General features: G+C 40.2%; 1 protein-coding gene across 1 annotated transcript; it reads right to left on the bottom strand.

Annotated features, from left to right (window-relative positions):
- Positions 1-13,299: 13,299 nt before the first annotated feature.
- LOC135702249 (nucleolar complex protein 2-like) lies at positions 13,300-15,966 on the bottom strand. The gene is made up of 2 exons (XM_065223283.1): positions 15,828-15,966; positions 13,300-15,770 (listed from the first exon to the last, which is right to left on the bottom strand). The coding sequence occupies exon 2, from the start codon at positions 15,756-15,758 to the stop codon at positions 13,347-13,349; it is 2,412 nt and encodes an 803-aa protein (XP_065079355.1). The 5' UTR covers positions 15,759-15,770; positions 15,828-15,966; the 3' UTR covers positions 13,300-13,346.
- Between the last annotated feature and the right edge of the window lie 786 nt (positions 15,967-16,752).

Raw genomic sequence — 16,752 nt, 5'->3', positions numbered from 1 at the left:
CGCAAACTTCAGGAACCTTGTTCCGTTTTTGTTGCTGAGCTGGCAGCAATCAACTTCGCATTGGGGATGATTTCCAACATGCCCGCAGACCATTACTTCATCTTCACGGATAGTCTCAGTTCGATTGAGGCTATTCGGTCGATGAAACAAGGTAGGCACTCATCTTATTTCCTTTCAAAGGTAAGGGAGCAGATGTGTGTGCTGGTCGAAAGATCATATATGATTACCTTTGTATGGGTCCCCTCACATTGCTCAATCCCAGGCAATGAGAAGGCGGACTCTCTCGCAAAGGTGGGCGCGCAGGAAGGCGAATTGTATGACAGGCAAATTTCACACGATGAATTTTACCATTTAGTGCGTCAGAGTACCTTTTCGAGTTGGCAAACCGATTGGGACACTGGAAATCTTGGACGGTGGTTACATTCAATTATTCCTAATGTTTCTTCGAGAGCGTGGTTTAAAGGCTTGGGCTTAAGTCGTGACTTCATTCGCGTGATGAGTAGACTTATGTCCAACCACTACTCGCTAGATGCTCATCTCAATAGAATAAACCTCGTGGACAGCAACATCTGTCGGTGTGGAAACGGTTACGATGACATCGAACACGCAGTTTGGCAATGTACGGATAATGACGCCGCCAGAGAGCGACTTTTGAATACCCTTGAGGCCCAAGGAAGACAACCCTATGTTCCTATCAGAGACGTGTTGGCAACCCGTGATCTCTGCTATATGCAGTCCGTTTATGTTTTTCTTCAAATGTCTAGTATAAGAATTTAATTCCTTTTGTCTTTTGTCTCTCTTTATTAGTTTTTGTTTGTCTTGTCCCCCCGTCTCGATGAGTCTCATCGTCACCCACTGGTCACCCACCATAGCCGGTCGAACTCCGGACGAAGCTAGAACAGCACTACCGTTCATACTGGCGACAACGCTCTGATGAGACAACGAAACCCTACCCCAAGCTCCTCCCCTGATCCTATCCTTCGAAAATGTACCCTTCTAACCTCGAGTAAGCCGCGAGTAATCGGCCCAACTCCTACTAGACATAGAATTAAGTGAATTTTGTTACACACAGTGAACAATGAATTATCGGCTCCGTAAAGCTAACGCGATTGAGCCTTCCAAATAAACGAACTAGATAAAAAAAAAAATAAAAAAGATTTAAAATTGGTGCACTAGTTCCAAAGATATTGACATTTTAGTAATCGTACTTTTGTCCAAAATTCAAAAGATCAAAATTTTTGTATATCTCAAAAATGGCAAAACTTTAATTTTTTCTGACCACGGCATTGAATTCAGCGTAGGATTTTGCATTGGAAATGATCATCACCTTACCGAGTTCAAAAATGCTGTAAACTAGTGTTATAGCATTTATTTGAGGTTTATTGCATGGAATTATAAGACAATAATGAATACTAACCACTCATAAGTGTAATATCTGGGTAAATATGGGTATTAGGTTTTAGAGATTTTTCGGATGTAAGTACGAGGTATAACACCGATGTTATCGCTTGCACGCTCTGATAAAAACTGAGCTGAGTTTATTCTCGGATCGCTGATATAGTATCAGCGGTACTCACGCACTCACGCATACAATAACCGATCATTACAGTTCTCCTTCCTCGAGATTGTTCATACAATTCATTGTGTTGCAATTCCTGGTTAACTTAACGACTAAATTAATTATTAAACTTTTATAAACATAGGGTAAATGTTGGCTTCGGCACCCATTAATTTCACTACGTTTTCCCATCAACGCACTTCCCTGAATGTGTCCAAACGATTGTTTAGCCTTTCAGCTTCAATCTAATTATATTTGAACGATCGAGCAATCCAATAATGCTACATTTTTCTTCAAATAAAGCATACGCACTACAAAATGGGGTTGATTTCGAGTTGCCGATAATAGAACAGCTGGTTAACACGCAGTTCTAATGGGAAGGTTGCCGAAGAAAAAGAGGCTGCCGACAATAGTCACACTCACCTGAGAAGTTTGGAGCGTTGTAAAAACGCTTTCCAAACGTTTTGAAAAATTATGTCGATTGGAATGGATAGAAAAGCAAGCAGCAGATGAATGTAAACAAACATACACATCATATATGTGCGTGACGCTGAGAAAATGCTAGTAGAAGTGCAGACGCTGCTTAGATTGACGAGAATACGTAAATTCCCCTATGTAAGAATTCGACTGAATGAAATTCAAATTAATAATAGAAATAATCATTATTAGATTTTTTTCGTTTCGAACGAAGAGATCTTCTTTCACTTTGATTACCAAAAGCTACATCTTGGTTTCTTTTTCTTCTTGACCGTCGATGTGACGAAAGCGATGATTCAGTTCCGTGAAATATCAAACCGAAATCGCTTGGTGAAATCGAAGCTGGTAGTTCGTTAGAACGTTCCGTATTGCCTGACTTCCAACTGCTGGATGGCTGCAATAAGTCGTTGTTAATCGAGACAGGAATTGGTTTAGGCACACTATTGTTTGATCGTTTAATTGGCAAACTATTGCCAGCCTCTGATGAGCATGACAAACTATTGCCATTTTGTGTGTCGAATAAACATGAATCCAAAACAAAACCATAAAAATCTTCATCCGAGTCCGAAACGTCTGCTTTCTCTCTTGCACGCTTCCTGCTGTCCGTATGATCATTCTGCCATTTACACACGATCTTACAAGGCCTCTGGTACCTGAGCTTGATTTGATCGCGATGTGCCGTATACGTGCGTCCCCCAAGCGAAACCTGGAAAACATTTGGAGAAACTTTCTTTAAAAAGGTAGCATCCAACCACCTTTTTGTATCTGTTGGCTTAAAATTCTTGAAGTAGATTGGATCTCCTGTACGTAACTTAGCAAACTCGTCTCGTTCAGACTCGTCAATATTAAAACCAGTGCTTTCCTCCTCTTTTTTAATTGTCAAATGCTGTTTAAAACTGTTTTTAGGGTTGACTAGGTCTAGTATCGTTTTCGGTTTAAAGTTAAACAGTTTTTCTGAAGGAAACCTTGAATCTTCAGTACAAGTGTTGCGATAGTTAAACAAGAAACAAGAGGCTTGATCTTCAAGATCCAAACCTTTCATTTGTGGATCGAGCAAAAACTTCTTCAACACTTCTTTAACAACACGAACCATTCTTTCGGCTTGACCATTACTCGAAGGGTGATATCCCTAATAAAAATTGTATGGTTAATTTGCTTAACGACGTGTTCTGGGTATCATCCAAACCATTTGTGGAATAGTTCAATGATTTGGGTTATCGTTCGTTTATGGTTATTTTTTATTAGGGATGGCGGACTTTTCATGACCTTGATGCCTTGTTTTTCCCAGAAATCTATGAGATATCTAGAGTTAAATGGCGGTCCACCATCAGTCACAATGACATCTGGTAGCCCAAACCTAGCAAACAAAGATATGAACTTACTTTTCACTCTTTTAGCATCTGTACCACCTTTCATAAGTTCAATTTCAAGCCATCTCGAGTAACTGTCAACCATAACAAGAAAAACTTTGTGGTCGAAATAGAAGAAATCTGCGTGTATCCTACTAAAAGGACGGTTAGTAGGAATCCAACTAGTTTGTGATGGCTTCTTGGAAGCAATAGACATTTGATTACAAATGTGACAACTTTTCACAAAACTTTCAACATCACTATTGATTCCATACCAGTAAACAGTTCTCCTAGCTAGCTGCTTGATCTTGTGAATGCCTGAATGATTTCTGTGGAGTAGCTTCAACACAGAATTTTGCAATCTTTGTGGAATTATAACACGATCTTGATAAAGCAGGCAACCATTCAACACCTCAAGATCTTGATGATGCGAGTAAACGTCTTTAAACCTTTTGTCTAACTTTTTAGGCCAACCGTTATGCAAAAATTTTAAAATTTCTTGAAGAAATTCATCCTTTTCTGTCTCTTTTGCAATCATCGTCCAATCTAAAGGCAACTCTGCAGTGATATTGATGTTCTTAACGTAATCACGTTGAAACTCTTTAGGGATTTCTTGCGGTAAAGGAAAACGGGAACAGAAATCCGCATTACCCATTTGTGACTGTAGAATCCTATCGCCATGAAAACAGTTCGCCCTGTCACACGTTTACTTCTCAACAGAACTCCCATCACCACTGTTCCATTCTTCATCCGCAATCATAGAACACTCACACTAGCATAGTAAACAGGGGTGTATCCAAGGCACTATCAAGTAGTTGTCAACTCTACATCCCTTCTCTACACAAAAAAAAATCCATGTTTTCTAAATGTTTGCCATAAAAACATCATCAAAACCCGACGCATTTTCATAATCTCATTTCAAGGACGTACCCTTCAGAATCCTTAAATCGGCCATTAGGTTTCACCACGAGGACCGAAAACACCGTTTTCAACATAAAATCAGTGAAATGATCTGTAAACTTTTGTCTCCCTCAACCGTAGTATTCAACAATTGCAAAATTATATGTATATATGAAAAGGATTCTTAAGAAATTCATCATTTATGAAAAAACATAATAAAATAAAATATATTAACATCTGTTTGATGATCACAAAAAATATTTAAAATTTGTAAGGTTCTTCAATAATTAAATTTTTCTCTGCAATAAAATTTATGATCATTGACTTCCAGTAATAAAGGTGGAATACAATTCCAACTTCAGTACAATAAATCAGACTGTCACACCTCTTGCATCTTATCCTTCTACTTGCCTTTTTTTTACAAGCTTATGCCTACTCTCGATCTACTGTTATTTGAAGCATGTCCACAGTTATTATATATCTCATCCAACCGAATTCCTAAACTAGAACGGGATTCCTACCCACCGCTTGCGGCTTGATAATACTATTGCTCAATAGACTAGGCTATCTGAAATCTCCTGTATACGGAACCCAATTTAAGCATGTCATATTAGAATGACTGTGTCCATCTTTTAAACTCTTGGAATGTTACCTCTATAAGTAGCAAATGAACACATTAAATATTTAACCCTCAAGTCATCCTCCTTCTGAAATGTTGTTGTCAAATCTTCAGAACATATGTGTTCTTATGTGTGCTGCATCATTATTTGATGAAAAAAAAGAACTTTGGACCATTTACTTGGATTCTACAAACCCTCATTAGTTATGGCGATATGATTATCAGTGGAAGTCTTCAATAATGAAAGACTAACATTTATTAAAATTTAAATCTCATCATATATCTATTTGCACAACCTAAATGATGAATCTTTACGCAACTATATGTTTTCCATTAACTTTAGTCTTAGATACTAATTTAAAATCCATCAAATACGTTAAAACAATTTTTAATCGTCGCTTTTTTAATCTTCTCCGTGGCCGCTGCGTTCCAACTGGAGTCCCAGACCTAATCAAGCTAGTGTTCGTTGAGCACATCCACGGTTGTAAATTGGAAGTCAAACCTAATGCCTATACCGTTTAACACTAGTATCACAATAACATTCATGTACAGAATGTCCTGACAAACCCGACTCTCCACGATTCGAACCTGTTCACGAACCAGGATCGATGAAAACTAGACAGACGTCATCCCACGTCGAATAACTCATTTTGAATAATCAAACTGCAACACACTCATTACCTCCTCATTGATCCATAATCTCTATGAGTAACTATAAAAGTAGAAACTTCTCCATGACTCCAATCCCAAACTTAGCTTGGAAACTCAACAGTAAACATCTTTAGCTAATCAGGCAATTCTTTAAAAGATGGTTGCATTGGTTGTATTGCGCATTCATCTGATATTTAAAATAAATCTTATTATCTACACTTTATCGTTAGTCGTGCCAAAGTTGACGTTGCTTTTCGCTGATGACGTCACTATTTGTATTTACGTTATTTCTTATTTACTAAAACAAACAGCATTTTACGATCTGCGGCACCTCTCTCTGTACTCATTGATCAATATCTAGCTCTCTTATATTATCGATCCTCTTTTGATCAAAACCACTCCAACTCCTCTGGCAGGACTACATTCTACATGCACGTCTTCAACATCAGGCCGTTCTTGCACATATATTTTTTTATTACATAACATGTATGTATGCAATGTAGATTCTCTTTCGGTCAAACAACATTGTCCTTTTTTCCATCTTACTCTTCACCTCTTCATGCATCTTTGTATGTATAGTCCACTCTATATCTATATGCGGGAGTATTGATGGTCCGAAAGTGAGGATAATAGTACGTTCAGACTACAGAGTTATAACATGCACTATCTTGATGGTGGTTTCTGTGTTGCAATTATTTGAAAACCGTTATAACATGTTATAACTCTCAAGTCTGGACTGCGTTTAACAATAACAAACCAACACAAACTAAACGTTGCTTTCTAGTACTTCCGCTCCATGACTGGCTTAACCGAGCAATTCAACTTACTTGCAAAACTTGCAACAGTTTCTGTTCCCAGTTTCGATAGTCTTGCTCTTCCGTACGCGCTTCGGCTAGCTGCCGGACTTGCTTGAAGGCTTGTCTCATCATTTCCTCTCTGTGGCTCTTCGGTTTACAACCAGTCTTGCCGTCATGTTCTCAGTTCAGTAAATAGCATTGGGAGAAATTGCGCTTCAGTAATGCTCAATCGGTCTCGCTCTGACTGCCTTTCCAAATTCGCTCTGCAGCTCAAAGCTGGTCTAGCGTATTCATTTGCGCTTCGGTATAAATCGGACTCACTCGCTCGTTGCCCTTCAGCTTTCTAGCTGGTCTAGCAATCTTTTTATTTGTGCGCTTTGGTTAACACAACCAGTCTCGCCAATAACATCTTTAAGTTTTTTTTAGCGGTTGATACCGGTCTCGCTTTCCTCTGCGCTACGGAAACAAAATTCCGGACTCGCTACTTCTTTTTTAACTCAGCGCTTCGGCTTGTACCGGCCTCGCTTTCATCTGCGCTACGGAAACAACCTTCCGGACTCGCTCTTTCTCTTTTTTGATTCACTTCCTCTAGCGCTACGGACTGAACCGGACTCGCCTGTGATTTCTTCAACACTTTAAAATTCGGTCACTTTTTCTTCCAGCGCTACGGATTGAACCGGACTCCCTTCTACTGAAGAATGATGCCGATCCGCTCGTGTTCACTCACCTTTTTTCCACAGCTCCTCGAATATTCCAGACTCTCGAAGTTCTACCATCACTACGACTTCCAATAAATCCTACCGACTGCGCCAATTGTAGAATCCTATCGCCATGAAACGTACTTCTCAACTGAACTCCCATCACCACTGTTCCATTCTTCATCCGCAATCATAGAACACTCACACTAGCATAGTAAACAGGGGTGTATCCAAGGCACTATCAAGTAGTTGTCAACAGTGCTGAGATTTGTCATTGTCATTGACAGACTTTTGCGCGATATTGACAAAATTGTTTTTCATATAGTCAATGATAGACTTGCTCCTCAAAAAAATCTTTGTCAAAATCTCATTCATTTTTTCGTCAATGACAAAGATTAACCTGGTAACAGAAAGGGTAATTTCTTGCATTCTGAGTCACATTATTGTTATCCAAGCTGTTCAGGACGTAGATACTTGTTCACTTTAATGGCTCCATATAATTGTTTTCTTCAAGCCATTTAATTTCATTTTAAATTTAGCTAATAAACAAATCAGCACATGTTCGTCACTGACAAAAATGCCACTGACAATTGACATGGTTTGCCTTGACGATGACTGTTAGCTCAAACGAGTGACCAAAGCAGAATTTTGAGTATCACCGTGTATTGTCGAATTTGTGCAGCACTGGTTGTCAACTCTACAGTGACGATGGTCGGTAAAAAATGTCGAAGTCATAAATAGACAACTCCATAAACGTGTCACAAAGATTGCATTCTTACCTTCTTTTCCGAAAATACCAATCAAAGGCTTGTGATCTGTATAAACTGTAAATTTCTTGCCATACAGATACTTATGAAACTTTTTTATAGTACTAACAATCGCCAATGCCTCTAGATGCAGAATTGGATATGATTTCTGTGCATCGTTCAATGAGAAAGAAGTAAAGCTGATAGGGCGTTCTACTTTGCCAACAACATGTGCAATTACTCCTCCTAAACCATAACCACAGGCATCGGAAACAACCACTATTGGCTTGTTAGGATCATAGTATTCCAAAAGATTAGAATTCAACAACAACTTTTTGCAATTTTCAAACAATTTTTCACAATCCTTGTTCCAAACATAGTTCGTGTCTTTCCTCAACAGACTGTACAACTTGCTGAGATGTGAGGATAAGTTGGGAATGAAACGACCATAATAGTTGACCAAACCCAAAAATGCCTTCAACTCTGTGACATTTTTCGGAGCTACAGCTCTTCGAATTGTCTCAATTTTCTCAGGACATGGTAACAGTCCACTATCTGTTAACACATGTCCCAAATAAGGCAGACTAGAAACAAAAAACTTGCATTTTTTTAAATGTACTTTTATGTTGAACTTAGACAAACGCTCTTAGACCAAAAAAAAAGCTTATTTTTACAGTCTTCAAAATCCTCACCAGCAATTAATACGTCGTCAAGGTAGCAAGAAACTCCAACTAAACCTTTTAGAACTTGATCCATCACTTTTTGAAAAATGGCAGCACTGCTTGATGCTCCCTGTGGTAGGCGATTGTACGAGTACAAACCTTTGATTGTGTTTATAATCATTATTTTTCTAGAATTTTCGGAAAGACGCAATTGGGTGTAAGCACCAGCGAGATCGAGAGAACAAAAAACCTTAGAACCGGACAAAGTAGCAAACAAGTCCTGAGCCAATGGAAGCGGATAGGTATTTGGTACAATTATTTTATTTATGGAGACCTTGCAATCAATCACCATTCTGATTCCTTGGTCCTTTTTTACGATAATTATGACAGGAGAAGCCCATTCACTTGCTTCAACGGGTGTGATAACACCATCCCGTTCTAAGCAATCAATATGCTCAACCACTTTGTCTTTCAAACGATAAGGGACATCATAGGCTCGTTTAAATACAGGTGTATTATCTTTGACAACCAAATCAGCCTCAAAGCCTTTGATAGGGGTTGAAAAATCATTATCAAAAACGCTATGGAACTTACTTTTTATGTCCTCTACGACGACCTCCTCCTCTGACATGCTTGTATAGTTCACAGATATCGGACGAAAAGCATCTCTCCAAGATGGGAAGAAAACATCCAGCCAGTCTCGTCCGAATAAAGGTGTGAAGACTTTCATGCTCTTCAGCACTACTAACGACACATCCTTGCACTGCCCGTTGATCCGTACGGTTACTCTGCATTGACCGACAACTTTCAGATGAGCTCCGTCAACGACAGCTAATTTTACAGGGCATTCGGACAGCTCGTAGACTCCGAACTTCCGCTCGTAGGTCTGTCTGCATACAACGGATACTGCGGAACCGCTGTCGATCTCCATTTGTAGTCTTTCGCCATCGACTATAGGATCAATCATACATGGTGCACTGGATCTTTGACTAGCAGACACCATGAGAACGTCCATCTCCTCTTCTGACTCCGATATCCTTGCTCTTCTCATTCTGTCGGCCAAATCCGGTTTATTCGCCTCAACAACAACAGTTTTAACAGACGGTTTCTGGTGCTTTAGATCATAGCAATACTTGCGGGTATGACCTTTCCTACGACAATAGGTACAGTAGTACGTTCTACCACCCGGCCTTCTGGATTCAGACCGACTCCTGCTGCGACTACGGCTATTGTTTTAGCGATGTCGAAAACCACGACTCCTGCCCCTTGATCCAGATGGAGTTGGAGTAGAGTCAAGGGAATCCAACCCTCTTCTTACCGATTCGATCAATAACACTGACCCTGGCTGGCTCTTCGTGAATAAGTGTAGCCCTCTCGGTCGCCTCTTCTCGGTTTACGATGATACGCTCCGTTTTGGCCAGAGTGAGGTCATCTTCATCCAGAAGTCGCTCCTGTAGTTGCTTGCTTGAGATACCACACAATAGCTTGTCTCGGACTGCCGTTTCTTTAAACGTCCCGAATTTACAATACTCTGCTAATTGCTTCGCTGCCAGAATAAAATCCACAGCTCGCTCGTTCGGTTTCTGCACCCTAGCATAGAATTTGATACGCTGAACTAAATCACTCTCACTTTTGTCGAAGCGTTTTCGCAACGCTTCTGTCAAATCCTTGTAATTGATATCCTTCAAATCCTGACCAGGATACAGCAACCTCAGTTCACTGTACACAGCAGTACCGCAAGATGCAAGATATGTTGTCTTCCTTTCAGCTGGATCAACTTTCTGGTGCAAATAAATCCATTCGAGCTGATCCAGGTATTGTGAAAACGTAATGCATCCATCTGGATGGAATGGCTCAATTGTGCTCACAACCGGCATTGTCGCTTTAATAGAATTCAGAAACAAAGACGCACAGATTTAATTCTTCTACCTTCTCAACAAATTGAACAAAGTAGTAGGTTATCTTGAAATTAACACTGTTTGAGAAAATAATTTAATCTCAACAAACAAAAATATTTAAACAATAAACAGAGTCCAATTAAAAAATATTTTCAATAAACATAAACTTATTTTTGGTTCGCAAAAAATTGAAGAAAAACACACATGTATTGCTCGAATAAAATATTCTCTTGATATAAAACAATTTTTAATGTACTAATTGCAACAATATTAAACCGAAAAATTAAAAAACGATAAAAAACATACCTGATTAGCCAGTAGGGTATCTGACTATATCCAACACAACAGATGACCTAGAACAACCTTACCAAACAATATCGTCTATTCAAAACACACAAACCACTTCTACCGCGTACTGCGCCCTAGGCCGGGTGGCGAGTTGAAATGCCCAAAACTATTGTGGACAAACCAAACTTACAAAATCAACGGTGACAATATAGCTTTCTCTCCGGTCAATCACACGAAGCCACGCGCTATGTGGACAAAGGATTTACTGATGCAACGATGGCGATCAGGTCGGAGATCTGCACTACAGTCACACACGTACAAAAATGTTCAATTCGTTGCACTAGCGATCAATTTAGTTTTAGCTGTTTTTTTTTTCGCAGAAATTCTGTAGCTAATAAATTTAAAACACTGTTTTCAACTTTTCACACCGCGTGTGCAAAGAAAACGCTGCAGTGAGGTGATGATTTACTTTTATTACCCAGCTGGTAAAGCTTCACCAAACTTGAGGTGAACGAACTGGGGTTTTCCACTTGCCAGGTACACTATAATGTTGGAAATTTACTTTCCACCCACTAGTAAAAAATAAAAATCACTGAGACACAAAACTAAACTTTTCTTGTTAAACTTATATAAAATAAATTCCACCTCGTTCGCCAGTTGTTATATCTGGGTAAATATGGGTATTAGGTTTTAGAGATTTTTCGGATGTAAGTACGAGGTATAACACCGATGTTATCGCTTGCACGCTCTGATAAAAACTGAGCTGAGTTTATTCTCGGATCGCTGATATAGTTTCAGCGGTACTCACGCACTCACGCATACAATAACCGATCATTACAATAAGCATAGATGTTAAAATTATGCATAAATAAGGGAGTTGATAATTTACTGTCACACGTAAGCTTGCCGCTGAAATGTTATTTTAATAAACTGTTTGAAAAATATTTTTTTTTCCTTTGGTTTGTTTTTTCCGTCGATCTTGTGTTCCGTGCTGAGCACCAATGCAGGAAGGCAGCTCCCACGCCTGGACCCTACCTATCGACCCATCAACTCATGAACCGGGGACCAACGGCTTTATTTCCCATCCGAAGGAAGGCGTGATCAGAGATGTTATGCCTCAGAACATCCCGGCGGCGAAAACTGGGATTGAACCCAGGCCTGCTGGGGTGAGAGGTAATCACGCTTACCTTTTGAAAAATAATGGGCTACAACATTTTTCCTATTCTCTATCTCCGCTGTTTGCAGAAATACACGACCGGCCGTGTGCTGGCTGTTTTGTTTTGCTCTGGACGATGGTTTTGCAAAAAATGTACTGTTGCCACCTCTGGTTTTAGGTTAGTTGTAGTTGTAAATAGTAGTTATAAGTAGTCTCCTTTTTTTAATTCAAATCAAACCAATCCCACAAAGGTGGTCATACTTTAAAATACGCCTGATAGGACTAAAAACTGTAAATAATAATTAAAATCTCAAATGTACTAAAGTTGAAAAGACGCATCTGTGTCACTTGAAAAATACATACATGTAAACCACACAAACACAAGAAATAAAGATCATTTAAAGTGCTTAAGTTAAGTTTGAATCCAACCGAGCATCCGTTCGCAGCAGCAGCAGCTGTAAAACGTTGTATCAAGAAGCAAAGAGTAATAAAACAGAAGTGTCTGGTGTACTCGGCAGCATTAGTCATTTTTACTCCATGTCCATTGGTGTCCCGGAGAGCAGCGTCAAACCCCCCAGCTCTTTTCAGAGCTCCTGAGTTTAGAACTTCGAACCTTTTCCTTGTCTCTACTGCTGCCACTGCTTGTAATTAGAGAGGTAGGCAGTGAATTTAGAAGATCCAAAATACCGGACATGCAACGAGTGAAACAGCCACTGACGACATTGAACAAATCAAGCTATCAAAATATGTGTAACGCACTGCTGATTTGTGTTAAGCTTTCATAAGGCTTGTTCAATCTTTGGATCAGCTAACTCATTGAGGTTGGATTATGGGGATACAATTCGCTTCATGTACTACTAATCAACTATATATTCAGCCTGCCAATAATCAGCTTCTGTTCTTATTGTTCAGCTTGAATTGTTACTTGGGTCGCCTTTGGTTAGTGTATTCGAAACAAAACATAGAAAATTAATACTTTATTTGAACATTTTGAACTCAAATTCGTATTTAAAATAATGAAACTTATGCCAGCATTTTTGAATGAGCTTTAACATAATTACCACCTGAAAACCATCAATCAAATCCCGTAACTTTCACGTGGACATATGGTACGCTTCATTCAATGTAGAGCGGATATATCCACGAACGATTCACGTAGTTCTTACGTGAAGAAAGGGATGGACGAAAGCTGCATATAGGGGAAATGGCTTTAATGTTGGCCTGTGGATCTATAGATTATAAAATTAGGCCCATCGCTAAAAATCTGCTATTATCAATTTTATCTAGATTAACACGTCATTATGGGACGCTACTAATTGATATTTTTGGACTCTATTGAAAATGTAATAAATTGCTGAATTTATGTATGGGCCCAAATTAGGGGCATTTAGGCCGACATTACATCCATTTCCCCTATATCATTATTTTTTTGATTTTCCTTAATTCCAACAATGAAGAACAAATATTGATCAATCTAATCCTGATAACTTTATTAGACAAAAATATAACGTTACACAACTCGAAATATTACCCCTACATCAACACGATTACTCCCAATCTTCCAGCGTCAAATCCTTCAATATGTCAACCTCATCCATGTCTGCGACCTTTTCCAGCGGGAAATCCGCTTCCGATTGCTTCGGTTTCTTCTGCTTCTTTTTCTTCTCCTTCCTCTCTTTACCATCGGCCTTCTTTACCTTCTTCTTCTCCTTCTTACTCTTCTGCTTGGGAACCTCGTCGTCTTCCTCCATCGAATCCAACTCCGGCCCATTGCCGGAATCATCTTCCTCGTCATCCGATGGGAACAGTTCCACTGGTCCTTCCCTCGGTGCAGTTTGCTTCCGGTCAATCTTTTTGATCGTCGGCAAATCAAAATCGCTGACATTCTCCGACTGCGTTGCCTGTCGCCGCTTGACCTTCTCATTCTCCCTGGCAAAGGTCTCATAGAATGTTAACAGCGGGGTACCCTTGGCTTTGCGGGTAGCCTCCCAGCTCTGAATATCGGCAAGGTCTTTCAATCGGAACGGAAGCATCTTGCGTTCCTTTTCGATGAATGCGGAATTTTCAACGACTTTGTCGCTGAGTTGCTTGATTTTCCGTGAATATTTGTACACTTTGCTAGACTTGCAGTAGGAACGAAAAACGGTGACTACGGGGACGATCAGATCCGGGAAGCAAATTGAGGCAGATTCGTGGGTGAGATATTCCAATGATAGCTCATAGATTTGATCCAGAACGGCGTCCTTGTAGGCATTCTCCTGTATATTAGCCGCAGCGAAACGAAGCAAACAGGTTAAATTAACCGGTTTCATGGAGAGTTTCTTATGCTCTTCGTTGAAGCTGGTGGAGTTGAGCACTTCGAATATGAACGGGAGCACTGGGATGAAAACTCTGGTCCGCGCGGAGAGGTCAATCAACATTCGGCAGCAGTGGAAACGGAGTGGGAAATATTGTGCTGAAGGGATCAACTTGATTACACCGGTGATGATGCTGACGAGTGGATATACCAGAGGTTCCAGTTGCTTCTTGTTGTATGACACGGCCAAGACGTCCGCCCACAGTTTCAACGAGTTGATATACTGCCAGTTGTAGATGTACTGGAAGCTGTCCTTTTTCTGCAAAATCACTGCATTACGCAAATGGATGGCTAGTTGACGAATGTACAGGAAGACGTGCTGATATGAAACAGTCATGTCCAAGGTGAACATTTCCGTGAGGGACCGTCTCATAAAGTTGATTCCCGGAAGGGTGTTAGGACTGACGAATTTGCTGTTTTTGACGTACGCCAGATACATATTCTTCAGCACATCGCTCAGGAATCGTCGCTGCTGACCACAAGTGATCTTCAGGATGCAAAGGAATGCCAACACTCGAACGGATTCCTCCTCTGAAATACTCCAGATGACGATCAGGCGCTTGAGGATCGGCTTCGTGATTGAAGAATAGCAAACCAAAAAGGAGCTGAATTGATGCAAATGCTTTAGCAACACATTCATAATATGATTGGAGGAAACATTCTCCAGAAGGTTGGTCAAATCTATAAAATACATCCGCAAGCAGGACTGAAGCTTAGCAAACTTTCTGTTTTTCTTAAGGGATTTGATTCCTTTCGATCCTTGCAAACCGAGATAACTCTTGACAGCATTGCCCAAGTGTAGCACGCAAAGTTGAACGACTCCGTTGAAAACAGCTGAACCTTCCGCTTTGAATGCAGGAATAACGTTAGTTTCCCCCGTTACGGTGACCAGAGCAGAGTTGAAAGCCTTGCAAACTGTTCGAATGGTGTCAACCTTCACGGGAGTGGCTGTCAGTTCCTCCGTCCATTTCTTAAGCATCTTCAAATTAATTTTCTTCTGCATTCCTGGCGTCGCAGTTTCCTCTCCTTCGTCTTCCCCTTCTTCCTCGTCCAAATCGCTCTCATCACTAGCAACTTCCAGTTTATCCGGCAATTCATGAAGTGCTCCTTCCCCGTCCTCATCTTCATCGTCGTCCTGCAAATCATCATCAGCTTTATCCTCCTCTTCGTCCTCGTTATCACTTCCCGTCAACGCACCAAACTTGAGCAGTTTCTTATCGTTCTTTCGCAGGAAGGCATATAACTCCGGATCCGTCTCCTTCAATTTGTCCAACGCTTGCTGATGTTCCTTAGCAACGTCATTCTGGGCAAAATCGACCTCAGCATCCGATCCTACATCTTCCGGTTGTTCCACCTTGCCCTTCTTGCTTTTTTTCTTCTTCTCCCCCTTAATTTTCTTTGCCTTCTTACCGGCGACCGTCGTTTCCAGCTGATTCTTTTTCAGTTGCTTAGGCTCCTTATCTAATTTGACTTTTTTCTTTTTCGGTGGAGCCAAATCCTCTGGTCCATCCTGGTCGCTGAGATCCGCATCTATGTTATCCAGAAAATTATCCAACGACATGTTCTGCAGATCGGCTTTCTTCTTGCTGCCCTTCGGTTTCATCGTGCTAGTTGCCTGGAAAGTGAAATAATTGCTGATTAACTACAGATTAGCGAAAATAATTTGACTTACTTGTTAATTCGCTTATTTCGAACAAAAATCAATTGGAAAAATCTAATAAATTAGCAAAAATGTGGAGAACTTAGCACTGGAAATGCTGTTTCTGAAACGCACGTGTTGTTGTCTGAAAATCGGAGTGCTGGCTGCTTCGAAACGATGCGGATTGTTTTGACAGCAGCAGATGAAACTTCAGTGTTGCCAGGATTTCCCACACTGCAGTGGAAACGGTTCAATTTTCAATCTAAAGTGCGGTACTAGAACTCATGGCCACGAGGGGTGAGTAAATAATTCTAGATAGATCTGGAATTAGGGCGTAAAAGCTTTTGTAAACAATGGCTTCACTCGATGATTTCTCAAAAGGCATGACTCTTCCTGGAAAATCGACATAACCATCGAATAGGGGAAGACTTACCCTACCCGAAGGATACGTTGGTTTGTGTAGGCGTGCCTTGAATTCCTAGAAATCAACAAGAGAAGTCATTGTTCTCAAAAAGCTGTTACGCCCTAATTCCAGCTCTATCTAGAATTGTCAATTAATCCATGGTGCACCAACAAACCGAAATGAAATTAAATTTTACCTTTATCCGAAAATACCTCGGAAAATAATGTACATGTTATTTCAAAACTACCCAAATTTTGGTAGAATCCACCCAGATCGGTTAAAACTGAACCTACCCAAAAATAGGTAAACTGTGTTTTTAGTGACAAGTTGACAAATGAACAACGTTGAACGGATTCATGTCGATGTTGTTAATTTGTCAACTTCCCTAATAAACTGTATCCCTGATGGGTAAACTATCCCACAAATGGTTTGGATGATGCCCCGAACAGGTTGTTAAGCTCTCTTTTTTGGTTTTTTTTTGGGGGTTGTCACTCCCAACACAGTTTACCCATTTTTGGGTAGGTTCAGTTTTGACCAATCTGGGTGGATTCTACC

Source organism: Ochlerotatus camptorhynchus, unplaced genomic scaffold (assembly GCF_037179485.1).
Source record: "Ochlerotatus camptorhynchus isolate MF236.1 unplaced genomic scaffold, CSIRO-AGI_Acam_v1.1 ptg000189l, whole genome shotgun sequence".
NCBI lineage: Eukaryota > Metazoa > Arthropoda > Insecta > Diptera > Culicidae > Ochlerotatus > Ochlerotatus camptorhynchus.
This window is presented reverse-complemented; position numbering and strand designations above follow the sequence as displayed.

Excerpts from the sequence above, each read along its gene's own strand:
- LOC135702249 (XM_065223283.1), bottom strand. The coding sequence starts at position 15,758 with ATGAAACCGAAGGGCAGCAAGAAGAAAGCCGATCTGCAGAACATGTCG.